Below are 27,409 nucleotides of genomic sequence, written 5' to 3'. Positions count from 1 at the left end.
TCTCATCGTGTAAATGTATTCAACTCGTACATATACGTATAATCAAGAGTATGGAATTGGTACAGATTATTTGTCAACATAATCCCCATACTTGTCTAAGCAATTGTTCAATGCTACACCAAGGCATCTATCCCAACATGGAAGAAATCAGTGTCAAGAGCCTGAAGCTAGGACGTGACGGCTTGCTCAACTTCAAATCGCTTTCCACCCAAGTACTTCTTCAATGGTCCAAAGAGATGGAAATCACTCGGGTGTCCAGATTCAGGCTGTAGGGAGGATGGTCCAGTACCTCCCAATGGAGGCCGGATCGCTGCTCATCTTGAACGTCTGTCCTACTGTTGTCCAAGGCAGTGCACCAAACCCAAACCTGTTTCCGTGACATGACTTTATCACTGTTAAGTTCTGAATATTAATAACAAAGCAAAGTATATTGTTGCGGACGCAGTTAGCATAGAAATGCGAAGCATTCCTTACGTGCGGTTATGCACACACAAATACCTTAAAGAATCCAACTATGGACCCATATACATTTGTAATGTGGTCCAACGCACATACAGATTTAATACTAGCAGAAAAAGGTAAAATAATACAAGTACAGAAATATAGGTAAACAGCAAGTATTATACAGACTGTCAGAGTAAGTTACAGCCAATAATACATACGCAAGTTTCCCTGGTGCAGGCAGCCAGTCATCAGAGCAGAGAGTGTGTGTGTGGTTGTGTGAATGAGAGTGTATGTGTGTGTGTATGAAAGTGTATGTGTGATAGTTCTGAGATAGGTGAGTTTTTCAACCTGGGCTAGGAGTGTGCTCTTTTATACAATAGTTCAAAAGGTAGTACAATAGGGAATGTAAGCTCTTCTCCCATTGGTCCGGGGGTGGGACATCTCCAGTACAACCGGTGAGCGATGCCTAAATCCTGAAATGTGATTACCATTGTTTACCTCTGATGTCCCGCTCCAGGACCAGTCAAACCCACCACATTATCATACAGTAATCTGGTTTTGCTAATAACTTGTTGCCGCAGTATGCAACAATATCCTCACAACCACCGGATTACTGTTTATGTAACCCTGAACAATTTGACCCCACACACAATGTCTTTATGCAATCCCATCTTCATGAGACATATATATATGTGTCCTGCTATTACAATTACGTTATGAAATATATATAAACCATGTGTTAGATGTGTTTAAAACTATGTGTAGAATATAAATATTATACATTTGATATATCATACATCAATGTCTGGTCTGTACGATATTGAATGTCAACTTGTGGTGGTCTTGCTTAAATCATTTAAAGGTTTAAGCAAACCAGGTTCTGGCTTGTGTTGTTTGAGTACACGATCAGGCATTTGCCTATCCTTAGGGTTTTGTATGTTATATTGTGTTCTTATTTGTTCTGACCTATAGTTTAACAATGACAGTCCAGGATCTATTGACTCAACACACAACTCTCAATTGTCCGTCCTTACAGTTAGACACACATAAGGTATTTACCTTCCCAACAAAGAAAAGCCTATGAGTAAAGAACACTACATTGTATGTTCACAATGGCTGTTTAAGCAATCTGTTATGTTTAAGACACTATTTGATATGTATTCCTGGAAGTACCACATTTGAGTGTGTGTTAGAAATATTTGCTATTTTGTCACAGTATGATATTTATTAACAAATGCATCTTCTACCGTAAAGTGCACAGTAACTTGCCGTTATGGTCACTCGCGCCCTACCAGATCGACGCATGCATCGTAGATGCATCCATTAATAAATGCCACAGCGTATTCTAAATATCGAAATATGCAATTTGACTTTGACATCACCGTACACCTCGACAAGTTGGCTATTGATGTGTCCTTTACATGTAGAAATCTGATCACACTACGCACCTCAGTGTTTGACCATGCTTCCGCCAACCCCGCCATCTTACAACTGACGTTGGGACAGTATGACTGATATGAGGCACAGTCTAATGGCCGTGAGGGGAAGTGGTCTACCTGCTCTGGTCTGGTGGGAAATGAGAATGAAATAGAGAACATTACCCTTGTGAGAGGTCTTGTTACCTTATCTGACATACCCTCAGAAATGTTCTACTGTACAAAACAGTGGGGTTGAAGAAATTTTGCAGGTGTATAAACGATTTAAGTAAAGTCCAAACCGTTAACAACGTGGCTGACAAGTTCTGAACGACTTTTAAAACATTTCCCACAGTCAGAGCAGGAATACTTCCTCTCCCTCGTGTGACTTTTCTGGTGCGCGGCAAGCTCGGCATTAAGCTTAAAGCGTTTCCCACACTCCGAGCATAAAAATGGCCGCTCTCGTTCGTGAATCATCTGATGCCTGTTAATGCTGGATTTCACAGTAAAACTTTTGCCACATGTGGGGCATGTATACGGTTTGTCTCCCAAGTGGGTCTTTTGATGTCGAACAAGATTCTTTTTACTAACATAATGTTTTCCGCACTCAGAGCAGGAAAATGGCTTCTCTCCTGCGGGACATTGTGGATGCTCCGAATTACACCCAAAATAGTTTTCACACTCAATGCAGGAACAAGATTTATCTTCAATATGATCGTTTTGTTCTTTTCTTTGGTGTTTAACAGAGCTGATCTGTATATTAACACATGTCTCGCCATTGGTAGAAGGTCCTGATTCCTCCTCAATATAACTAGATGTATACTGTGTAGGATATGTGGGGGTATAATTGTCAGTGTGTTTCAGGTTTCCTCCATCATATGATACTGGTTCCTCCTTAGTATGAGATGTATACTGTGTATGATATGTGGGGCTATAATTGTTAGTGTGTGTGAGGTCTCCTCCTTCACATGACACTGGGTCCTCCTTCATATGAGTAGCTGTATACTGTGCTTGATCTGTGGGTGTATACATGTCAGTGTCTGTGAGGTCTCCACCATCGCATGAGACAGGTTCCTCCTTCATATGAGTAAATATATACTGTGTATGACCTGTGGGTATATATATGTCAGTGTGTGTGAGGTCTCCTCTATCGCATAAGTATGGTTCCTCCTTAATATAAGTAGCTGTACACTGGGTATGATCTGTGGGAGTATAATTGTCAGTGTCTATGAGGTCTCCTCCATCACATGAGTATGGTTCCTCCTTAATATGAGTAGCTGTATACTGTGTATGACCTGTGGGTGTATACATGTCAGTGTCTGTGAGGTCTCCTCCATCACATGAGGCTGGTTCCTCCTTAATATGAGTCGATATATACTGTGTATGATCTGTGGGAGTATAATTATCAGTGTGTGTGAGGTCTTCTCTGTCACATGAGTATGGTTCTTCCTTAATATGAGTAGCTGTATACTGTGTATGACCTGTGGGTGTATACATGTCAGTGTGTTTGAGGTCTCCTCCGTCACATGAGGCTGATTCCTCCTTCATATAAGTAGATGTATACTGGGTATGACCAGTAGGTGCATAAGAGTCAGTGATTCGGTGAGTTCCTTCTTCACGTAGGATCATTTCTTCCTTAATATGAGAAGATGGATCTTTATGTAGTTCTGTTGGGGAAAAAAAGTATGAAGCTTAAGTGTATAAAATGTAATTTTATCCTCACTATTAATCATGCCATATAACAAGGACGATCCTGCAGACTTTCCCTATATATCAGAATTAGGGATTTCAGTTTTTGTCAATTTACAGGATTTAGGAGCAAATGGTTGATTGTCATTTGCTTCCATATTTTACCAGATTTCTACTCCAACCGGAAAGATTGGAAAGATAATCTTATAGTGTATATCCAAGTATACTAATATATGGGGAGTTTGGAAGGTCACTAAATGCTGAATGTGTACCCCAACTGGTATTGTTAGCTGCTGATTGCCAGTATTACTAATACAAAGGTGCCCTGCACTATGTGAAAAGCCAGATTATTTATATATACACACACACAAAACGGGAGTTTTGTATTTACATGAATTCCTCTTCTTGTCGTACACTGGAGTGGTGCCATGGGAGACAGTGAGTGACACAGGGAGCTTGATCACATTAAGATTGGCAAAAACCGAGGCTCCTCCCACTCTGTACCCTAGTACCCGGCAGGGGGTTTATTGTCAAAATACCAGCAGACAGCGCGATCCTGATGGTCAGAATCCTGACACATACCAGAGGTAAATACAGTGGTTGGGGTTAGGTACTAGGGACAGGGTTTGGCTAAAGGGGTGGTCGAGGTTAGGGTTAGGCTGTGGTAAGGGGAGGTTAGGGTGAGAGGGGTTGATTAGGGTTAGAGAGAAAATACTTACCAGGACGTGTCGGGATCCTGACTGCCTGGATTTCATACTCAACCCTGCTAGGGAGCCTCAACTTTGTCCGACGACAGCCCAAAGGACAGACCAGCAACACATAACAAGGGTGGAGAAAGAAAAAGAAAACGTTCTCCACAGAGGAAACAAATGGTAAGAGTAAAGGGAGGGCATCGTGTCCCTGGACGGATTATGAGAAAAGAATTTAAGTTCAGTACAAAAATCCCATTTTACCTAAAACGCCCAGGGATGTGGTAATAGAAATTCAGAGAATTAGTCACACGTTTGCAAACGCATGTTTAAGCTGCTGAGTCACTTTATGTCTTCTCTGATATCAGCATTCCTAACACTACATAATAGCAGTGCCCACATCTATTATGTAGTGTTAGGACTGCTGATATCAGAGAAGCCGTAAAGTGGCTCAGCAGCTTAAACATGCGTTTGCCAACATGTGTGACTAATTCTCTTAATTTCTATTACCAGATAGGTTCAGGTATGGTTACAGGTAATTTTTAGTGTGCTGAAGTGAAATTTAGGGGTGGAGATTTGCACCCTCCACCTCTCTGTCTGTTGCTTGTTGTAGAAAGGCCAATAGTTTGGCCGTACTAAACTTGAAAACGTCATGATTGTGAGACGCACACCAAGTAAAGTAAGCATTCCAGACCCTATGGTATATCCGAGCAGAAGCTGGCTTACGGGCCTTCAACATAATTTGAACGACCGCCTCAGAAAAACCGCCTCAGAAAAACCCTTGGCCCTCAGGATGGAAGCTTCAAGAGCCATGCTGTCAAAGCCAGATGGGCCAAATCCTGGTAAACAAAAGGGCCATGAACAAGGAGGTCTGGTCGTTGTGGAAGTAGATGGAGACGATCCAACGAGAGGCCCTGTAGATCGGAGAACCAGTGCGGTCCGGGCCACACTGGAGCGACTAGAAGTAGGTTTCCTCCTTCTTGCTTGAACTTCTGTAATACTCGGGGCAGGAGTGACACTGGAGGGAACACATACGGCAGCCGAAAGTACCACGGGATTGGCAGAGCATCCACGAATGCTGCTTGAGGATCCCTTGTCCTTGCTCTGAAGACCGGAACCTTGTGATTGTGTCCACGAGACGTTGAAACACGTCTGGATGTAGGCTCCATTCTCCGGCGTGCACGTCCTGACGACTGAGATAGTCCGCCTCCCAGTTCAGAACTCCCGGAATGAACACTGCTGATACAGCCGCAGATGGCGTTCTGCCCACTGAAGAATCCTTAATACTTCCCTCATTGTCATGCGGCTTCGACTGCCGCCTTGATGATTGATGTACGCCACCGTGGTGGCATTGTCCGATTGTATTTGAACAGGTCTGTTCTGTATGAGATGCTGGGCCATTGTCAACGCATTGAACACTGCCCGCAGTTCCAGAATGTTTATCGGGAGTAGGGACTCCTCCTCGGTCCACCGACCCTGGAGAGAGTGTTGTTCAAATACCGCGCCCCAACCTCTCAGACTGGCATCCGTCAGTCTGAGGGTATCCATCAGAACCCTGTTGGATATCCAGAAGGGACGACCCCTGCTCAATCATTGGTCCTGAAGCCACAAGCTCAACGATAGGCGGACCTCCGGAGACAAGGAGATCATGTGATATCTGAACCGATGAGGCAGGCCGTCTCACTTGGACAGAATCAACTTCTGAAGAGGGCGAGAATGGAATTGAGCATACTCCACCATGTCGAAAGCCGACACCATGAGACCTAACACTTGCATCGCCGAATGAATCGACACTTGCGGACGGGATAGGAAGCATCGGATCTTGTCCTGAAGTTTCAGGACTTACTCCTGAGACAAGAACAACCGCTGGTTGTGAGTGTCCAACAACGCTCCCAGGTGTACCATGCTCCGAGCCGGAACCAGGTAGGATTTCTTCCAGTTGATCAGCCAACTATGGTCTGTCATGCACTGGACCGTCAGATCGAGATGACACAGGAGAATTTCTGGGGAACTCGCCAGGATCAACAAATCATCTAGGTATGGTAGTATCCTGACCCCTTGACGGCAGAGGGTAGCCATCATGACCGCCATTACTTTGGTGAAAACTCGCGGAGCCGTTGTCAAACAAAGGGTAACGCCCGAAATTGGTAATGAAGTTTGCCCACCGCAAACCGCAGGTACTGCTGATGAGATACCACAATAGGAATATGTAGGTAGGCATCCTGTATGTCCAGGGAGACCATCTAGTCCCCAGGCTCCATGGCTAGAACAATAGAGCGCAGCGTTTACATACGAAACTTGGAGACCCGCACATGCTTGTTCAAGGACTTCAGATTGAAAATGGGCCGCGAGGACCCGTTCGGTTTCGTGACTAGAAACAGCGGTGAATAGAACCACTTGCGCCTCTGGGTCAGAAGCACCTGTACCACCACTCCTGTGGACAGGAGGGAATATACCACCGAGTGCAATGTGTTTGCTTTTGCCGGATCCAGAGGCACATCTGGCAAAATCGATGAGGGGGTCGATACTTGAAAGGGATGGCGTAACCTTGAGTGACAACTTCCCTCACCCAGCTATCTGAAGTGGTCTTTAACCATTCCTGGGCAAAACCTAGAAGTCAGCCCCCCACCTTGGGATCCCCCAGAGGGAGGCCTGTCCCGTCATGCGGCAGGCTTGTCAGTTTTGGAAGCCGGCTGACGGGCGGCCCAGGCACGCTTCGATCTGGGCTTGGCAGGTCTGGAAGCACGATCTTGCTTTGGGTACGCCTGACCTTTTGCTTTACCTGGGGTACGAAAGGGCAGAGGGAAAGTACTTTTAGCCTTCTGTGCAAAAGGAGCCATACTAGGCAGGCAAGCTGTTTTAGCAGTAACCAGATCGGCCACAATCTTATTGAGGTCTTCTCCAAAGAGAATGTCTCCCTTGAAAGGAAGCACCTCCAGGGTTTTCTTGGAATCCAAATCCACCGACCAGGATCTCAACCAAAGGATACGTCTGGCCAAGACGGACGCAGCAGCAGCCTTGGCTGCGAGCACCCCAGCATCGGAGGCTGCCTCCTTAAGGTACAGAGAAGCCGTGGCAATATACAAGAGACATTGTCGAGCATGCTCAGACGCGTCGGTAGGCAGTTCCGCCTCGAGTTCCTGAGCCCAGGCCTCAACAGCTTCAACAGCCCAAGTCGCTGCAATAGTTTGCCTTTGTACAGCCCCCGTAAGGGTATAAATCGCTTTTAAACAGCCCTCCACACGACGATCCGTCGGTTCCTTCTGAGATGCGACGGTAGTTACTGGCAAAGCAGAGGAAACAACCATGCGTGCCACATGAATCTACAGGCGGTGGGGTTTCCCAATTTTTACACACCTCCGCAGAGAGAGGATAGCGAGCCAACAGTCTCTTATTCGGTGTAAATTTTGTCCCCGGATTTTCCCAGGATTCCTGACTTATGTCAACCAGGTGTTTAGAGTAGGGAAAAACCACCTTCTTACGCTTAAACCTATCCGGTATCTTGGAGACAGTTTCGGGCTCAGAATCATGTAGACACTTGAAGAATGAGCTGTATCGCCTCAATCAATTCCGAGACATCCACGGATTACTTCTCTTCCCCATCTGAAATATCAGCGTCAGTGTCAGAGGGGTCAGTATATGCGACATCCTCCTCAGAGGACGTGTCAGTTAAGGCCGCGGATTGGGAGGAGGGAATGGCCCTTTTAGAAGACGACTTAGTCTTATGCAGGCGAGAGTGACCCTTAGATTTAGACATGGATCTGTTGAAATGCTGTAACTGAGTGGAAAGCTGATCCACCCATGGCAAGTTCACAGCGGGGACCATAATCTGTGACAGCGGCACAGGTGGCCCCACAGGGGGCGTCAAATTAGTCCCAAGCGTGTTTAACAATGTGGGGAATGTAGCCCAAGGTGGGTCCTGTGATGCCCCAAGCGCTACCGACCCACTGGGGGGTAAGGAACCCCCTGAACCTGAACTCTCAGCTGCTAAATTATCCTCCATTACGTCTGCGGCCTCACTACCACGCAGTGTGGGAGGCCCCAACGTCGTTGCCACGTGTAGCAGATATAACTATGTGCACAGTAATGGGCAACCCGGTACAAAGTGTAGCAGCACTATACCTAGCAAGAACTCTCAGAACAGAAGCCTAAGATGGCACATACCAGGAGTTCAATAGACATGGAATATATGGTGACTATAAATCACAAGTAAAAATACCCCGTCAGTATATCTTGTGATACAATCCTATATTAATTACAGAAAAACCTGAAACACTTGGCCCCCTCAGGTATAGTAATAATAAGATTTTACTCACCGATAAATCTATTTCTCGTAGTCCGTAGTGGATGCTGGGACTCCGTAAGGACCATGGGGAATAGCGGCTCCGCAGGAGACAAGGCACAAGAATAAAAGCTTTAGGATCAGGTGGTGTGCACTGGCTCCTCCCCCTATGACCCTCCTCCAAGCCTCAGTTAGGATACTGTGCCCGGACGAGCGTACATAATAAGGAAGGATATTGAATCCCGGGTAAGACTCATACCAGCCACACCAATCACACCGTACAACTTGTGATCTGAACCCAGTTAACAGTATGATAAACGAAGGAGCCTCTGAAAAGATGGCTCACAACAATAATAACCCAAATTTTTGTAACAATAACTATATACGAGTATTGCAGACAATCCGCACTTGGGATGGGCGCCCAGCATCCACTACGGACTACGAGAAATAGATTTATCGGTGAGTAAAATCTTATTTTCTCTGACGTCCTAGTGGATGCTGGGACTCCGTAAGGACCATGGGGATTATACCAAAGCTCCCAAACGGGCGGGGGAGTGCGGATGACTCTGCAGCACCGAATGAGAGAACTCCAGGTCCTCCTCAGCCAGGGTATCAAATTTGTAGAATTTTGCAAACGTGTTTGCCCCTGACCAAGTAGCTGCTCGGCAAAGTTGTAAAGCCGAGACCCCTCGGGCAGCCGCCCAAGATGAGCCCACCTTCCTTGTGGAATGGGCTTTTACAGATTTTGGCTGTGGCAGGCCTGCCACAGAATGTGCAAGCTGAATTGTATTACAAATCCAACGAGCAATAGTCTGCTTAGAAGCAGAAGCACCCATCTTGTTGGGTGCATACAGGATAAACAGCGAGTCAGATTTCCTGACTCCAGCCGTCCTGGAAATATATATTTTCAGGGCCCTGACAACGTCCAGCAACTTGGAGTCCTCCAAGTCCCTAGTAGCCACAGGCACCACAATAGGCTGGTTCACGTGAAACGCTGAAACCACCTTAGGGAGAAATTGAGGACGAGTCCTCAATTCTGCCCTGTCCGTGTGAAAAATCAGGTAAGGGCTTTTATAAGATAAAGCCGCCAATTCTGAGACACGCCTGGCTGAAGCCAGGGCTAACAGCATTACCACCTTCCATGTGAGATATTTTAATTCCACAGTGGTGAGTGGTTCAAACCAATGTGATTTTAGGAACCCCAAAACCACATTGAGATCCCAAGGTGCCACCGGAGGCACAAAAGGAGGCTGTATATGCAGTACTCCTTTTACAAACGTCTGAACTTCAGGCACTGAAGCCAGTTCTTTTTGGAAGAAAATCGATAGGGCCGAAATTTGAACCTTAATGGACCCTAATTTTAGGCCCATAGACAGTCCTGTTTGCAGGAAATGCAGGAAGCGACCCAGTTGAAATTCCTCTGTAGGGGCCTTCTTGGCCTCACACCACGCAACATATTTTCGCCAAATGCGGTGATAATGTTTTGCGGTTACATCCTTCCTGGCTTTGATCAGGGTAGGGATGACTTCTTCTGGAATGCCTTTTTCCTTCAGGATCCGGCGTTCAACCGCCATGCCGTCAAACGCAGCCGCGGTAAGTCTTGGAACAGACAAGGCCCCTGCTGGAGCAGGTCCTTTCTTAGAGGTAGAGGCCACGGTTCTTCCGTGAGCATCTCTTGAAGTTCCGGGTACCAAGTCCTTCTTGGCCAATCCGGGACCACGAGTATAGTTCTTACTCCTCTCCTTTTTATGATTCTCAGTACTTTTGGTATGAGAGGCAGAGGAGGGAACACATACACTGACTGGTACACCCACGGTGTTACCAGAGCGTCCACCGCTATTGCCTGAGGGTCCCTTGACCTGGCGCAATATCTGTCTAGTTTTTTTGTTGAGACGGGACGCCATCATGTCCACCTTTGGTTTTTCCCAACGGTTTACCATCTCTTGGAAGACTTCTGGATGAAGTCCCCACTCCCCCGGGTGGAGATCGTGTCTGCTGAGGAAGTCCGCTTCCCAGTTGTCCACTCCCGGAATGAACACTGCTGACAGTGCTATCACATGATTTTCCGCCCAGCGAAGAATCCTTGCAGCTTCTGCCATTGCCCTCCTGCTTCTCGTGCCGCCCTGTCTGTTTAAGTGGGCGACTGACGTGATGTTGTCCGATTGGATCAATACCGCCTGACCCTGAAGCAGGGGTTTTGCTTGACTTAGGGCATTGTAAATGGCCCTTAGTTCCAGAATGTTTATATGAAGAGATGTTTCCATGCTTGACCACAAGCCCTGGAAATTTCTTCCCTTTGTGACTGCTCCCCAGCCTCTCAGGCTGGCATCCGTGGTCACCAGGATCCAATCCTGAATGCCAAATCTGCGGCCCTCTAGTAGATGAGCACTCTGCAGCCACCACAGAAGAGACACCCTTGTCCTTGGCGACAGGGTTATCCGCTGATGCATCTGAAGATGCGATCCGGACCATTTGTCCAGTAGATCCCACTGAAACGTTCTTGCATGGAATCTTCCGAATGGAATCGCTTCGTAAGAAGCCACCATTTTTCCCAGGACCCTCGTGCACTGATGCACTGACACCTGGCCTGGTTTTAGGAGGTTCCTGACTAGCTCGGATAAACCCCTGGCCTTCCTCCGGGAGAAACACCTTTTTCTGGACTGTGTCCAGAATCATTCCTAGGAACAGTAGACGTGTCGTTGGAATCAGCTGCGATTTTGGAATATTTAGGATCCACCCGTGCTGACGTAACACTACCTGAGATAGTGCTACTCCGACTTCTAACTGTTCCCTGGACCTTGCCCTTATCAGGAGATCGTCCAAGTAAGGGATAATTAAGATGCCTTTTCTTCGAAGAAGAATCATCATTTCGGCCATTACCTTGGTAAAGACCCGAGGTGCCGTGGACAACCCAAACGGCAGCGTCTGAAACTGATAATGACAGTTTTGTACTACAAACCTGAGGTACCCTTGGTGAGAAGGGTAGATTGGGACGTGGAGATAAGCATCTTTGATGTCCAGAGACACCATATAGTCCCTTTCTTCCAGGTTCGCTATCACTGCTCTGAGTGACTCCATCTTGAATTTGAACCTTTTTATGTAAGTGTTCAAGGATTTCAGATTTAAAATTGGTCTCACCGAGCCATCCGGCTTCGGTACCACAAACAGCGTGGAATAATACCCCTTTCCCTGTTGTAGGAGGGGTACCTTGATTATCACCTGCTGGGAATACAGCTTGTGAATGGCTTCCAAAACTGCCTCCCTGTCGGAGGGAGACTTTGGTAGAGCAGACTTCAGGAACCGGCGAGGGGGAAACGCCTCGAATTCCAGTTTGTACCACTGCGATACTACCTGCAGAATCCAGGGGTCCACTTGCGAGTGAGCCCACTGCGCGTTGAAATTCTTGAGACGGGCCCCCACCGTGTCTGAGTCTGCTTGTAAAGCCCCAGCGTCATGCTGAAGACTTGGCAGAAGCAGGGGAGGGCTTCTGCTCCTGGGAAGAGGCTGCATGGTGCAGTCTTTTTCCTCTTCCTCTGCCCCGGGGCAGAAATGAGTGGCCTTTTGCTCGCTTGTACTTATGGGAACGAAAGGACTGAGTTTGAAAAGACGGTGTCTTTTTCTGCTGAGAGGTGACCTGGGGTAAAAAGGTGGACTTTCCAGCCGTTGCCGTGGCCACCAGGTCCGATAGACCGGCCCCAAATAACTCCTCCCCTTTATACGGCAATACTTCCATATGTCGTTTGGAATCCGCATCCCCTGACCACTGTCGCGTCCATAACGCTCTTCTGGCAGAAATGGACATAGCACTTACTCTTGATGCCAGGGTGCAAATATCCCTCTGTGCATCACGCATATATAGTAATGCATCCTTCAAATGCTCTATAGTTAATAATATATTGTCCCTGTCCAGGGTATCAATATTTTCAGTCAGGGAATCCGACCACGCGACTCCAGCACTGCACATCCAGGCTGAAGCGATTGCTGGTCGCAGTATAACACCAGTATGTGTGTATATACTTTTTAGGATATTTTCCAGCCTTCTATCAGCTGGTTCTTTGAGGGTGGCCGTATCAGGAGACGGTAACGCTACTTGTTTAGATAAACGTGTGAGCGCTTTATCTACCCTAGGGGGTGTTTCCCAACGCGCCCTAACCTCTGGCGGGAAAGGATATAGTGCCAATAATTTATTAGAAATTAGCAGTTTTTTGTCGGGGGAAACCCACGCTTTATCACACACCTCATTTAATTCATCTGACTCAGGAAAAACTATTGGTAGTTTTTTCACACCCCACATAATACCCTTCTTTGTGGTACTTGTAGTGTCAGAAATGTTCAATGCCTCCTTCATTGCCGTGATCATGTAACGTGTGGCCCTACTGGACATTACGTTTGTCTCCTCACCGTCGACACTAGACTCAGTATCTGTGTCTGGGTCTGTGTCGACCCACTGAGGTAACGGGCGTTTTAGGGCCCCTGACGGTGTCTGAGACGCCTGGACAGGCACTAATTGATTTGCCGGCTGTCTCATGTCGTCAACAGTTTTTTGCAAAGTGCTGACATTGTCACGTAATTCTTTAAATACGACCATCCAGTCAGGTGTCGACTCCCTAGGGGGTGACATCACTAACCCAGGCAATTGCTCCGCCTCCACATCATTTTCCTCCTCATACATGTCGACACACACGTACCGACACACAGCACACACACAGGGAATGCTCTGATAGAGGACAGGACCCCACTAGCCCTTTGGAGAGACAGAGGGAGAGTTTGCCAGCACACACCAGAGCGCTATATATATACAGGGATAACCTTATATAAGTGTTTTTCCCTTTATAGCTGCTGTTTTATATTAGCTGCCAATAGTGCCCCCCCTTCTCTTTTTTACCCTGATTCTGTAGCAGGTCTGCAGGGGAGAGTCAGGGAGCCGTCCTTCCAGCGGAGCTGTGAGGGAAAATGGCGCTTGTGTGCTGAGGAGATAGGCTCCGCCCCTTCACGACGTCCTTATCTCCCGCTTTTTTCTGGAAAACTGGCAGGGGTTAAATACATCCATATAGCCCAGGAGCTATATGTGATGCATTTCTTTTTGCCAACCTAAGGTATTTCTGTTTTATTGCGTCTCAGGGCGCTCCCCCCCCAGCGCCCTGCACCCTCAGTGACCGGAGTGTGAAGTGTGCTGAGAGCAATGGCGCACAGCTGCGGTGCTGTGCGCTACCTTAGTTGAAGACAGGACCGTCTTCTGCCGCCGATTTCACCGGACCTCTTCGCTCTTCTGGCTCTGTAAGGGGGCCGGCGGCGCGGCTCCGGGACCCATCCAGGCTGAACCTGTGATCGTCCCTCTGGAGCTAATGTCCAGTAGCCTAAGAAGCCCAATCCACTCTGCACGCAGGTGAGTTCGCTTCTTCTCCCCTTAGTCTCACGATGCAGTGAGCCTGTTGCCAGCAGGACTCACTGAAAATAAAAAACCTAAAATAAACTTTTACTCTAAGCAGCTCAGGAGAACCACCTAGCCTGCACCCTTCTCGTTCGGGCACAAAAATCTAACTGAGGCTTGGAGGAGGGTCATAGGGGGAGGAGCCAGTGCACACCACCTGATCCTAAAGCTTTTATTCTTGTGCCCTGTCTCCTGCGGAGCCGCTATTCCCCATGGTCCTTACGGAGTCCCAGCATCCACTAGGACGTCAGAGAAATAGGAATAGCACGCTGAGTGAAATACCCTGCAATAAGGCAACCACGCAGCAGCTACATGCACACACACGTATATTGGCCCTCATTCCGAGTCGTTCGCTCGGTAATTTTCATCGCATCGCAGCGATTTTCCGCTTAGTGCGCATGCGCAATGTCCGCACTGCGACTGCGCCAAGTAAATTTGCTATGAAGATAGTATTTTTACTCACGGCTTTTTCATCGCTCCGGCGATCGTAGTGTGATTGACAGGAAATGGGTGTTACTGGGCGGAAACAGGCCGTTTTATGGGCGTGTGGGAAAAAACGCTACCGTTTCCGGAAAAAACGCAGGAGTGGCCGGAGAAACGGGGGAGTGTCTGGGCGAACGCTGGGTGTGTTTGTGACGTCAAACCAGGAACGACAAGCACTGAACTGATCGCAGATGCCGAGTAAGTCTGAAGCTACTCAGAAACTGCTAAGAAGTGTGTAATCGCAATATTGCGAATACATCGTTCGCAATTTTAAGATGCTAAGATACACTCCCAGTAGGCGTAGGCTTAGCGTGAGCAACTCTGCTAAAATCGCCTTGCGAGCGAACAACTCGGAATGAGGGCCATAGTCACAAGCGTACCATGCAGATATTATGTACCATAAACTGCACTGGACTAGCAATACACAGTAATACTCAGTATGGCTATATGTGATAATAATAGATATAACAAACACAGTAAGCACTGGATGTATATCACAGGGTGTTTGTACCACACAACCCTGAATGTATGCACTCTTTCTTAACTAACACAGTCCCAGTGACAGGTAGAATACTCAAGTGTCCTGTAGGAAGCACAGCACTGGCAGTCAGGCGGTCCCACAGAGGAAGATCTGCCCCAGCAACAGCAAGGCTCTATCTGTCATGGCTGCTGACCAGTAGTGGGGGAGAAGGAAGCAGCTCCAGGGCGGGAACATTGTAGAAATAGCGCCCTGGGGCTGGGGGGAGGGGCCTCAGGTCCGGCCTGCTCCCCCTGCTGGCATCCCCACAGGGTTATAAAAAAGGGTGGTGAAATCCTTAATGGCGCTTCTAGTAAACCGATTGCTGCCTTCTCAGTCCAAAGGTGGACTTATCCCAGGTAGTCCAAAAAATACAGCAGAGAAAAATAAGAATTTACTTACCGATAATTCTATTTCTCGTAGTCCGTAGTGGATGCTGGGGACTCCGTCAGGACCATGGGGAATAGCGGCTCCGCAGGAGACAGGGCACAAAAAGTAAGCTTTTAGGATCACATGGTGTGTACTGGCTCCTCCCCCCATGACCCTCCTCCAAGCCTCAGTTAGGTACTGTGCCCGGACGAGCGTACACAATAAGGAAGGATATTGAACCCCGGGTAAGACTCATACCAGCCACACCAATCACACCGTATAACTTGTGATCTGAACCCAGTTAACAGTATGACAAACGTAGGAGCCTCTGAACAGACGGCTCACAACAAATAACAACCCGATTTTTTTGTAACAATAACTATGTACAAGTATTGCAGACAATCCGCACTTGGGATGGGCGCCCAGCATCCACTACGGACTACGAGAAATAGAATTATCGGTAAGTAAATTCTTATTTTCTCTAACGTCCTAAGTGGATGCTGGGGACTCCGTCAGGACCATGGGGATTATACCAAAGCTCCCAAACGGGCGGGAGAGTGCGGATGACTCTGCAGCACCGAATGAGAGAACTCAAGGTCCTCCTCAGCCAGGGTATCAAATTTGTAGAATTTTGCAAACGTGTTTGCCCCTGACCAAGTAGCAGCTCGGCAGAGTTGTAATGCCGAGACTCCCCGGGCAGCCGCCCAGGATGAGCCCACTTTCCTTGTGGAATGGGCCTTGACAGATTTAGGTTGTGGCAAGCCTGCCACAGAATGTGCAAGTTGAATTGTGCTACAAATCCAACGAGCAATCGTCTGCTTAGAAGCAGGAGCACCCATCTTGTTGGGTGCATACAATATAAGCAGTGAGTCAGACTTTCTGACTCCAGCCGTTCTTGAAATATATATTTTCAATGCCCGGACCACGTCCAACAACTTGGAATCCTCCAACTCGTTAGTAGCCGCAGGCACCACAATAGGCTGGTTCAGGTGAAACGCTGACACCACCTTAGGCAGAAAATGAGGACGCGTCCGCAGTTCTGCCCTGTCCGTATGGAAAATCAGATATGGGCTCTTATATGATAAAGCCGCCAATTCTGATACTCTCCTGGCTGAAGCCAGGGCCAGTAGCATGGTTACTTTCCATGTAAGATACTTCATCTCCACCGATTTGAGCGGCTCAAACCAATGGGATTTTAGAAAATCCAAGACTACATTAAGATCCCACGGTGCCACTGGGGGCACAACCGGGGGTTGTATATGTAGTACTCCTTTTACAAAAGTCTGGACTTCAGGAACTGAAGCCAATTCTTTCTGGAAGAAAATCGACAGGGCCGAAATTTGAACCTTAATGGACCCCAATTTGAGGCCCATAGACAATCCTGTTTGCAGGAAATGTAGGAATCGACCCAGTTGAAATTCCTCCGTGGGGGCCTTCCTGGCCTCACACCACGCAACATATTTCCTCCAAATGCGGTGATAATGTTGTGCAGTCACCTCCTTCCTGGCCTTTACCAGTGTAGGAATGACCTCTTCCGGAATGCCTTTTTCCTTTAGAATTCGGCGTTCAACCGCCATGCCGTCAAACGCAGCCGCGGTAAGTCTTGGAATAGACACGGTCCCTGCTGAAGCAGGTCCCGTCTTAGAGGTAGAGGCCACGGATCCTCCGTGAGCATCTCTTGAAGTTCCGGGTACCAAGTTCTTCTTGGCCAATCCGGAGCCACTAGTATCGTTCTTACTCCCTTTTGCCGTATAATTCTCAGTACTTTTGGTATGAGAGGCAGAGGAGGGAACACATACACTGACTGGAACACCCACGGTGTTACCAGAGCGTCCACAGCTATTGCCTGAGGGTCTCTTGACCTGGCGCAATACCTGTCCAGTTTTTTGTTGAGGCGGGACGCCATCATATCCACCATTGGTTTTTCCCAACGGTTCACAATCATGTGGAAGACTTCTGGATGAAGTCCCCACTCTCCCGGGTGTAGATCGTGTCTGCTGAGGAAGTCTGCTTCCCAGTTGTCCACTCCCGGAATGAATACTGCTGACAGTGCTATCACATGATCTTCCGCCCAGCGAAGAATCCTTGCAGCTTCTGCCATTGCTGTCCTGCTTCTTGTGCCGCCCTGTCTGTTTACGTGGGCGACTGCCGTGATGTTGTCCGACTGGATCAACACCGGCTGACCCTGAAGCAGGGGTTTTGCCAGACTTAGAGCATTGTAAATCGCTCTTAGCTCCAGTATTTTTATGTGAAGAGACATCTCCAGGCTTGACCATACTCCCTGGAAGTTTCTTCCTTGTGTGACCGCTCCCCAGCCTCTCAGACTGGCATCCGTGGTCACCAGGACCCAGTCCTGTATGCCGAATCTGCGGCCCTCTAACAGATGAGCACTCTGCAACCACCACAGAAGAGACACCCTTGTCCGTGGCGATAAGGTTATCCGCTGATGCATCTGCAGATGCGATCCGGACCATTTGTCCAGCAGATCCCACTGAAAAGTTTGTGTGTGGAATCTGCCGAATGGAATCGCTTTGTAAGAAGCCACCATCTTTCCCAGGACTCTTGTGCATTGATGCACAGACACTGTCCCTGGTTTTAGGAGGTTCCTGACAAGTTCGGATAACTCCCTGGCTTTCTCCTCCGGAAGAAACACCTTTTTCTGAACCGTGTCCAGAATCATTCCCAGGAACAGCAGACGTGTCGTCGGGGTCAACTGAGATTTTGGAAAATTCAGAATCCACCCGTGTTGTTGCAGCACTAGTTGGGTTAGTGCTACTCCGTCTTCCAGCTGTTCTCTGGATCTTGCCCTTATCAGGAGATCGTCCAAGTAAGGGATAATTAATACGCCTCTTCTTCGTAGAAGGATCATCATTTCGGCCATTACCTTGGTAAAGACCCGAGGTGCCGTGGACAATCCAAACGGCAGCGTCTGAAACTGATAATGACAGTTTTGCACCACGAACCTGAGGTACCCTTGATGTGAAGGGCAAATTGGGACATGCAGGTAAGCGTCCTTTATGTCCAGGGACACCATAAAGTCCCCTTCTTCCAGATTCGCTATCACTGCTCTGAGTGACTCCATCTTGAACTTGAATTTTTGTATGTACAGGTTCAAAGATTTGAGATTTAGAATAGGTCTTACCGAGCCGTCCGGCTTCGGTACCACAAATAGCGTGGAGTAATACCCCTTTCCCTGTTGTAGGAGGGGTACCTTGACTATCACCTGCTGAGCAAACAGCTTGTGAATGGCTTCCAATACCGTCGCCCTGTCCGAGGGAGACGTTGGCAAAGCAGACTTTAGGAACCGGCGAGGGGGAGACTTCTCGAATTCCAACCTGTAACCCTGAGATACTACCTGTAGAATCCAGGGGTCCACCTGTGAGCAAGCCCACTGTGCGCTGAAATTCTTGAGTCGACCCCCCACCGTTCCTGAGTCCGCTTGTAAGGCCCCAGCGTCATGCTGAGGGCTTTGCAGAACCCTGGGAGGGCTTCTGTTCCTGGGCAGGGGCTGCTTGCTGCCCTCTCTTACCCCTTCCTCTGCCCCGAGGCAGATATGACTGTCCTTTTGTCCGCTTGTTCTTATAGGAACGAAAGGACTGCGGCTGAAAAGACGGTGTCTTTTTTTGTTGGGAGGGGGTCTGAGGTAAAAAAGTGGATTTTCCGGCAGTTGCCGTGGCCACCAGATCCGATAGACCGACGCCAAATAATTCCTCCCCTTTATACGGCAATACTTCCATATGTCGTTTGGAATCTGCATCACCTGACCACTGTCGCGTCCATAAACTCCTTCTGGCAGATATGGACATCGCATTTACTCTCGATGCCAGAGTGCAAATATCTCTCTGCGCATCTCGCATATAAAGGAAAGGATCCTTTAATTGCTCTATAGTCAATAAAATACTGTCCCTATCCAGGGTATCAATATTTTCAGTCAGGGAATCCAACCAGACGACCCCAGCACTGCACATCCAGGCTGAGGCGATGGCTGGTCACAGTATAACACCAGTATGAGTGTATATACTTTTCAGGGTAGTTTCCAGCCTCCTATCAGCTGGATCCTTGAGGGCGGCCGTATCAGGAGACGGTAACGCCACTTGTTTCGATAAGCGTGTGAGCGCCTTATCCACCCTAGGGGGTGTTTCCCAGCGCGCCCTAACCTCTGGCGGGAAAGGGTATAATGCTAATAACTTTTTTGAAATTAGCATTTTTCTATCTGGGTTAACCCACGCTTCATCACATACATCATTTAATTCCTCTGATTCAGGAAAAACTACAGGTAGTTTTTTCACCCCCCACATAATACCCCTTTTTGTGGTACTTGTAGTATCAGAGATATGCAAAGCCTCCTTCATTGCCGTGATCATATAACGTGTGGCCCTACTTGAAAATACGTTTGTTTCATCAACGTCGACACTAGATTCAGTGTCTGTGTCTGGGTCTGTGTCGACCGACTGAGGTAAAGGGCGCTTTACAGCCCCTGACGGTGTCTGAGACGCCTGGGCAGGTACTAACTGGTTTGCCGGCCGTCTCATGTCGTCAACTGATTTTTGTAATGTGCTGACATTATCACGTAATTCCATAAACAAAGCCATCCATTCCGGTGTCGACTCCCTGGGGGGTGACATCACCATTATCGGCAATTGCTCTGCCTCCACGCCAACATCGTCCTCATACATGTCGACACACACGTACCGACACACAGCAGACACACAGGGAATGCTCTTATCGAAGACAGGACCCCACTAGCCCTTTGGGGAGACAGAGGGAGAGTTTGCCAGCACACACCCAAGCGCTATAATATATATGGGAACAACCCTATATAAGTGTTGTTCCTTATAGCCGCTTAAATATATAAAAATATCGCCAAAATATGCCCCCCCTCTCTGTTTTACCCTGTTTCTGTAGTGCAGTGCAGGGGAGAGTCCTGGGAGCCTTCCTCACAGCGGAGCTGAGCAGGAAAATGGTGCTGTGTGCTGAGGAGAATAAGCCCCGCCCCCTATTCCGGCGGGCTTTTCTCCCGGAGTTTTAGACATTTGGCATGGGTTAAATACATACATATAGCCTCAATGGCTATATGTGATGTATTCTTTTGCCATAAAAGGTATTATATATTGCTGCCCAGGGCGCCCCCAGCAGCGCCCTGCACCCTCCGTGACCGTCTGGTGTGAAGTGTGTGACAACAATGGCGCACAGCTGCAGTGCTGTGCGCTACCTTCATGAAGACTGAAGAGCCTTCTGCCGCCTGTTTCCGGACCTTCAATCTTCAGCATCTGTAAGGGGGGTCGGCGGCGCGGCTCCGGGACGAACCCCAGGGTGAGACCTGTGTTCCGACTCCCTCTGGAGCTAATGGTGTCCAGTAGCCTAACAATCCAATCCATCCTGCACGCAGGTGAGTTGAAATTCTCTCCCCTAAGTCCCTCGATGCAGTGAGCCTGTTGCCAGCAGGACTCACTGAAAATAAAAAACCTAAAAAACTTTTTCTAAGCAGCTCTTTAGGAGAGCCACCTAGATTGCACCCTGCTCGGACGGGCACAAAAACCTAACTGAGGCTTGGAGGAGGGTCATGGGGGGAGGAGCCAGTACACACCATGTGATCCTAAAAGCTTACTTTTTGTGCCCTGTCTCCTGCGGAGCCGCTATTCCCCATGGTCCTGACGGAGTCCCCAGCATCCACTAAGGACGTTAGAGAAATTGTGGTGGTGTGGACTAGATGGCGCTATCGTTCAAGCAGTGATGGTGAATAGGAGAGTGCTAAACAAATACTTAGCTGTGCCGTATCCAGAAGAATTGCCAAGGATATTCTGTATCCAATTTTTGATGGAGAACTCAACCATGTACAAAAAAAAAAAAAAAAATACACAATGTGTAGTAATGTCGTGATGAACAGACGAAAAATACGTGATCTAAGATTATATGCTGACGTACTTCACTGAGCAATGCGAGTTGTCAGAAAATACGTATGAAGGTATCTTTTATAGCCAAATATGGAAACAATATCCTACTATGAACACACCTGACTTACATAGAGACAGGTGTTGAAACGTCCATAAAGGTATCTTTTCAAAATGTAGTGTATTTTTTATCAGTCAGTGGTAGATAGCCAGCATCTAAATGGTATCCACTATCGCGAGAAAGGGGTGTATCTAACACTCATGTGAAAGACGGTAGGTATCCTCATATAACGGTTTCTTTCAAGGACATCACTCCAAGAGGGTTACCAAGGTTGTTCTATATCCAACATTTTTGATAGAGAACTCGGCCATATATGAAATGTAAAACAAAAGTACACAATGTGTGGTATAGTCGTAATAGAAGGAAAAAAACGTGGTATCTTTACCACTGTTTGTTGGCGTACCTAATTTATATTGTGATAAGTATCTTTCTATGCTGATGGTAAAACCATAGCGCTCCTGTGAACGCACCTGACTTACATAGAGACAGATGTCTGAACGCCCATAACAGTATCTTTCAAAGAGTGGTGTGTTCTTTATCAATCAGTAATGGATAGCCAAAACCTTGTTTAAATCTACAAAGGTGAGGGAGGCGTACCTACAGGGTGTGCGGTCAGAAAACAAACCGGGGGAACTTGGTACAAAATCCCCCTGACATGTGCCCAAAATATGACCCTGGTGGCTAGTGGCGCAGCTGCCCAGTACCCGCCTCCTATGGCCGCGCTGGATCGCAGTAAAGTGCGGCACAGGAGCCCCTTACCTCCCCCTTGTCTGCGGCCCCGCAATCCAGGAGACGGCGGCGTGTGTGTGACTCACTTTAGGAAGAGGCCGGTGCCTCTGCTGCAGTGACCTGGCAACCCTGGCGCGGGAGTATACAGCGCCGCTGCGGGTGATGGAGCTGCACGCAGGAAAGTCTCTGAGACTTTGCCTGCAGCAACGCTTGTAGTCTTCTTACAGATTCTTCTGTCAGTCTTTGTAGAATGAAGCTCTGAAAAGGCTGCTTAAGGCAGCCTCCTGTAAAGTGCCTGCATACTGCATGGCACCAACTTAGAAACTGAGCTCACTGGCATGGAGGCGGGGTTATAGAGGAGGCGGTGCTGTGCATCTTGGGAATAGTCAAAAGCTTTGAACCTGTTGGTGCCTCGGATCAAGATTCTACTCTACACCCCGATGTGAATCCTTGTGGAGCCCAGTGTACCCCGCAGCAGAAAAAGAAATACGAATAACCTTACTAATGTACCCGCATCTGATATATGTATACATGTTAAGTGAATTAACAATGTAAAATTAAAACATCACTGTAATGTCTTTTAACCTCTCTTACCCAGTGATGTGAGGGGCCAGCGATTCTCCATCATCACGTCCGTGTATGTATTCCTCTATATACTTCCACTCCTGCATGGAGGAATAGACAATGACATCCTCACACCTTATAGGAACCTGGCACACACAATAATAAAGTCATCATTCAGTCACATCCCCTGGTGTTACTGTATAATGCCCCATTCCTAGCAGTCACCTCTCCGGTCACATCCCCTGGTGTTACTGTATAATGTCCCATTCCCAGAATTCACCTCTCCAGACACATTCCCTGGTGTTACTGTATAATATCCCATTCCCAGCAGTCACCTCTCCAGTCAGCAGGTGAATGATCTTCTGGTCATGGGGGGGGGGGTCATTCCGAGTTGTTCGCTCGTTGCCGATTTTCGCAACGGAGCAATTAAGAACTTAGTAGATTTACTCACGTCCGAATGAAGAATTTTCATAGTTGAAGTGATCGGAGTGTGATTGACAGGAAGTGGGTGTTTCTGGGCGGAAACTGTCCATTTTCTGGGAGTGTGCGGAAAAACGCAGGCGTGTCAGGGAAAAACGTGGGAGTGTCTGGAGAAACGGGGGAGTGGCTGGCCGAACGCTGGGCCTGTATGTGACGTCAAACCAGGAACGAAACTGACTGAACTGATCGCTATTTGTAAGTCTCGAGCTACTCAGAAACTGCTAAGAATTTTTTTTCCGCAATTCTGCTAATCTTTCATTCGCAATTCTGCTAAGCTAAGATACACTCCCAGAGGGCGGCGGCTTAGCGTGTGCAATGCTGCTAAAAGCAGCTAGCGAGCGACCAACTCGGAATCACCCCCATTGTGCCTCTCATGTATCAGTGAGTGAGGTGGAGGCACCGTGATGGGGTTCTGGGTCCTGCTCAGTCCTCCTGACATATGGAGAAGGCTGCTGGGTATGAAATGTTCACTAGATGTCTTCTTCACTATCTAATCCTGTGTCCTGTGTATTGAAAGAGATTATATTTTTCATTTAAAAAAAAAAAAAAAGAGTATAATCTTCCCATAATCAAGATTAAAGCACCTTTGCTAAGGAAGAGTTATGATGTCACAGTGACACTCCTAGACTCCCTCACTACTCTCTCCTATATAATAATACCACATATCAGTGTGTGCTGGCGGCTGCGCTATCATACCCTCCAACTGTACCTTTTTTTTATGGTCTATACCTGCCAAAAAGGTATTTGTACCGATTTTTGACTCTCCAAATTAACATTGAAAGTAAGGGAAAGGGGTGTGGTCACACCCCTTTTACCTGTTGTCACGCCCCTTCCCTAATTTATTCCGGTTTTCATGTGTAAAATGTTGGAGGGTATGCGCTAATCTTCTTCATATATCACTGTACAGACCCCTCTCCCCTATATAATAATACCACATACCAGTGTGTGCCGGGAGCTGTGTTTCCACTATTATGTATCACTGTACAGTCCCCTCTCCACTATATAATAATACCACATATCAGTGTGTGCCGGGAGCTGCGTTATCCCCCATCATATATCACTGTACGGTCCCCTTTTCACTATATAATACCACCACATATTAGTGTGTGCCGGGAGCTGTGTTATTCCCTTATCACATATCACTCACTGCACAGTCCCCTCTCCCCTATATAATAATACCACATATAATTGTGTGCTGGGAGCTGTGATATACCCCATCATATATCACTGTACAGTCCTCTCTCCCCTATATAATACTACTACATATCAGTGTGTGCCGGGAGCTGTGTTATTATCATATATCACTGTACAATCCCCCTCCCTTATATAATAATACCACATATCAGTGTGTGCCGGGAGTTGTGTTATCCCCATCATATATCACTTTACAGCCCCCCCTCCCCTATATAATAATACCACATATCAGTGTGTGCCAGGAGCTGTGTTATCCCCCATCATATATCACTGTACAGTCCCCTCTCCCCTATATAATATTACCACATATCAGTGTGTGTCGGGAGCTGTGTTATCCCTCATCATATATCAATGTACAGTCCCCTCTCCCCTATATAATAATACCACATATCAGTGGGTACCGGGAGCTGTGTTATCCCCATCATATATCAGTGTACAGTCCCCTCTCCCCTATATAATAATACCACATATCAGTGTGTATCGGGAGCTGTGTTATCCCCATCATATATCACTATACAGTCCCCTCTCCCCTATATAATAATACCACATATCAGTGTGTGCCGGGAGCTATGTTATCCCTCATCATATATCACTGTACAGTCCCCTCTCCCCTATATAATAATACCACATATCAGTGTGTACCAGGAGCTGTGTTATCCCCATCATATATCGCTGTACAGTCCCCTCTCCCCTATATAATAATACCACATATCAGTGTGTGCCGGGAGCTGTGTTATCCCCCATCATATATCACTTTACAGCCCCCTCTCCCCTATATAATAATACCACATATCAGTGTGTGTCGGGAGCTGTGTTATCCCCCATCATAAATCATTGTACAGCCCCCTCTCCCCTATATAATATTACCACATATCAGTGTGTGTCGGGAGCTGCGTTATCCCCATCATATATCAATGTACAGTCCCCTCTCCCCTATATAATAATACCACATATCAGTGGGTACCGGAGCTGTGTTATCCCTCATCATATATCACTGTACAGCCCCCTCTCCCCTATATAATAATACCACATATTCGTGTGTGCCGGGAGCTGTGTTATCCCCCATCATATATCACTGTACAGCCCACTCTCCCCTATATAATAATACCACATATCAGTGTGTGCAGGGGGGGAGGGGGTTTGTTGCTATCCCCCATTATATATCACTGTACAGTCCCCTCTCCCCTATATAATAATACCGCATATCAGTGTGTACCGGGAGCTGTGTTATCCCTCATCATATATCACTGTACAGCCCACTCTCCCCTATATAATAATACCGCATATCAGTGTGTACCGGGAGCTGTGTTATCCCTCATCATGTATCACTGTACAGCCCCCTCTCCCCTATATAATAATACCACATATCAGTGTGTGCCGGGAGCTGTGTTATCCCCCATTATATATCACTGTACAGTCCCCTCTCCCCTATATAATAATACCGCATATCAGTGTGTACCGGGAGCTGTGTTATCCCTCATCATGTATCACTGTACAGCCCCCTCTCCCCTATATAATATTGCCACATATCAGTGTGTGTCGGGAGCTGCGTTATCCCCATCATATATCAATGTACAGTCCCCTCTCCCCTATATAATAATACCACATATCAGTGGGTACCGGAGCTGTGTTATCCCTCATCATATATCACTGTACAGCCCCCTCTCCCCTATATAATAATACCACATATTCGTGTGTGCCGGGAGCTGTGTTATCCCCCATCATATATCACTGTACAGCCCACTCTCCCCTATATAATAATACCACATATCAGTGTGTGCAGGGGGTTTGTTGTTATCCCCCATTATATATCACTGTACAGTCCCCTCTCCCCTATATAATAATACCGCATATCAGTGTGTACCGGGAGCTGTGTTATCCCTCATCATATATCACTGTACAGCCCACTCTCCCCTATATAATAATACCGCATATCAGTGTGCACCGGGAGCTGTGTTATCCCTCATCATGTATCACTGTACAGCCCACTCTCCCCTATATAATAATACCACATATCAGTGTGTGCAGGGGGGGAGGGGGTTTGTTGTTATCCCCCATTATATATCACTGTACAGTCCCTTCTCCCCTATATAATAATACCACATATCAGTGTGTGCCGGGAGCTGTGTTATCCCCCATCATATATCACTGTACAGCCCACTCTCCCCTATATAATAATACCACATATCAGTGTGTTCAGGGGGGGGGGGGGGGGGGTTTGTTGTTATCCCCATTATATATCACTGTACAGTCCCCTCTCCACTATATAATAATAATACCACATATCAGTGTCCCCCCCATCATATATCAATGTACAGTCCCCTCTCCCCTATATAATAACAACAACACCTATCACTAGAGAGATCGCTCTCACAGAATAACAATAACATTATAGAATATATTATTACCTCTGCCCATTTCACATTTTAAAGATTGCGTCTGGTAGAGTCTGTGACCACGCCCTCTTCCTGGCATCACTGGTTCCGGGCGGGGAGAGCCGAGGTAAGACTAGAGCGTTCAGCGTTGTCGTGTCAGGGAGACTATGGGAAAATGGCCGCCGCGGATTCGCAGTGGGGACAACACACTAATAGAAAAACAAGTATTTTGCTACTGTAACAATTAAATCGTCACCGCCAGTAAGATGGGAGATATAGTACTTACGAGATAGCCAGTGCATCTTTTTACAAGAGCAATTTTCAGTATTTCTCTAACAACAGACGTTTACTAAATGTGCTACAACAAAATGGCTGACGCTTCATATTAAAAAGAATTAAAAAACAAACAAAACCAAAATGTGAACTTGGATTCTGAATATTATCTATTTTTGCATCTACTATTTCATATATTAACTCCCCTCACATATTGTACTTCATATAGAATACAATGATATTTAGTAACGTGTCAGAATAAAAGATCTGTACATCAAGTGATCCTTGATGTGTAGAATAAAAAAATAAAAAATAAAAATATATTTTTTCTTATTAAGCTCCCTTGATCAAGGCAAGCTGGACTGCTGGTCATCCTGCAAATGCCAGAAGGGCTCATGGGCCGGTCCAGCCACACTGAGAGACCGGGGCTGGGCAAGCAGTTCGGTCGGCCGGTATACAGAGAGCTAGGGACCAGGCCTCGGTGACGGGATCCGGATTGAAAGTCGACAGTAACTAGGTCGAC

General features: G+C 47.2%; 1 protein-coding gene across 2 annotated transcripts; it reads right to left on the bottom strand.

Moving 5' to 3' along the window:
* LOC134983078 (oocyte zinc finger protein XlCOF8.4-like) lies at positions 1 to 26,747 on the bottom strand. 2 transcript variants are annotated; one of them, XM_063948773.1, is made up of 3 exons: positions 26,647 to 26,747; positions 22,595 to 22,710; positions 1 to 3,526 (listed from the first exon to the last, which is right to left on the bottom strand). In XM_063948773.1, the coding sequence occupies exons 2-3, from the start codon at positions 22,626 to 22,628 to the stop codon at positions 2,145 to 2,147; spliced, it is 1,416 nt and encodes a 471-aa protein (XP_063804843.1). In that variant the 5' UTR covers positions 22,629 to 22,710; positions 26,647 to 26,747; the 3' UTR covers positions 1 to 2,144. The 2 variants fall into 2 exon arrangements, with proteins under 2 accessions (XP_063804843.1, XP_063804844.1); XM_063948774.1 differs by having other exon boundaries at positions 22,595 to 22,665.
* Between the last annotated feature and the right edge of the window lie 662 nt (positions 26,748 to 27,409).

The sequence above is a fragment of the Pseudophryne corroboree genome (assembly GCF_028390025.1).
Source record: "Pseudophryne corroboree isolate aPseCor3 chromosome 3 unlocalized genomic scaffold, aPseCor3.hap2 SUPER_3_unloc_1, whole genome shotgun sequence".
In the NCBI taxonomy this organism is placed as follows: domain Eukaryota; kingdom Metazoa; phylum Chordata; class Amphibia; order Anura; family Myobatrachidae; genus Pseudophryne; species Pseudophryne corroboree.
Note: the sequence above shows the minus strand (reverse complement) of the source record. Positions and strands in the feature narration are given on the sequence as shown.

Excerpts from the sequence above, each read along its gene's own strand:
- LOC134983078 (XM_063948773.1), bottom strand. The coding sequence starts at position 22,628 with ATGATGGAGAATCGCTGGCCCCTCACATCACTGG. Across the intron at positions 3,527-22,594 it reads CTGGCCCCTCACATCACTGG|AACTACATAAAGATCCATCT; the intron begins GTAAGAGAGGTT and ends TTTCCCCAACAG.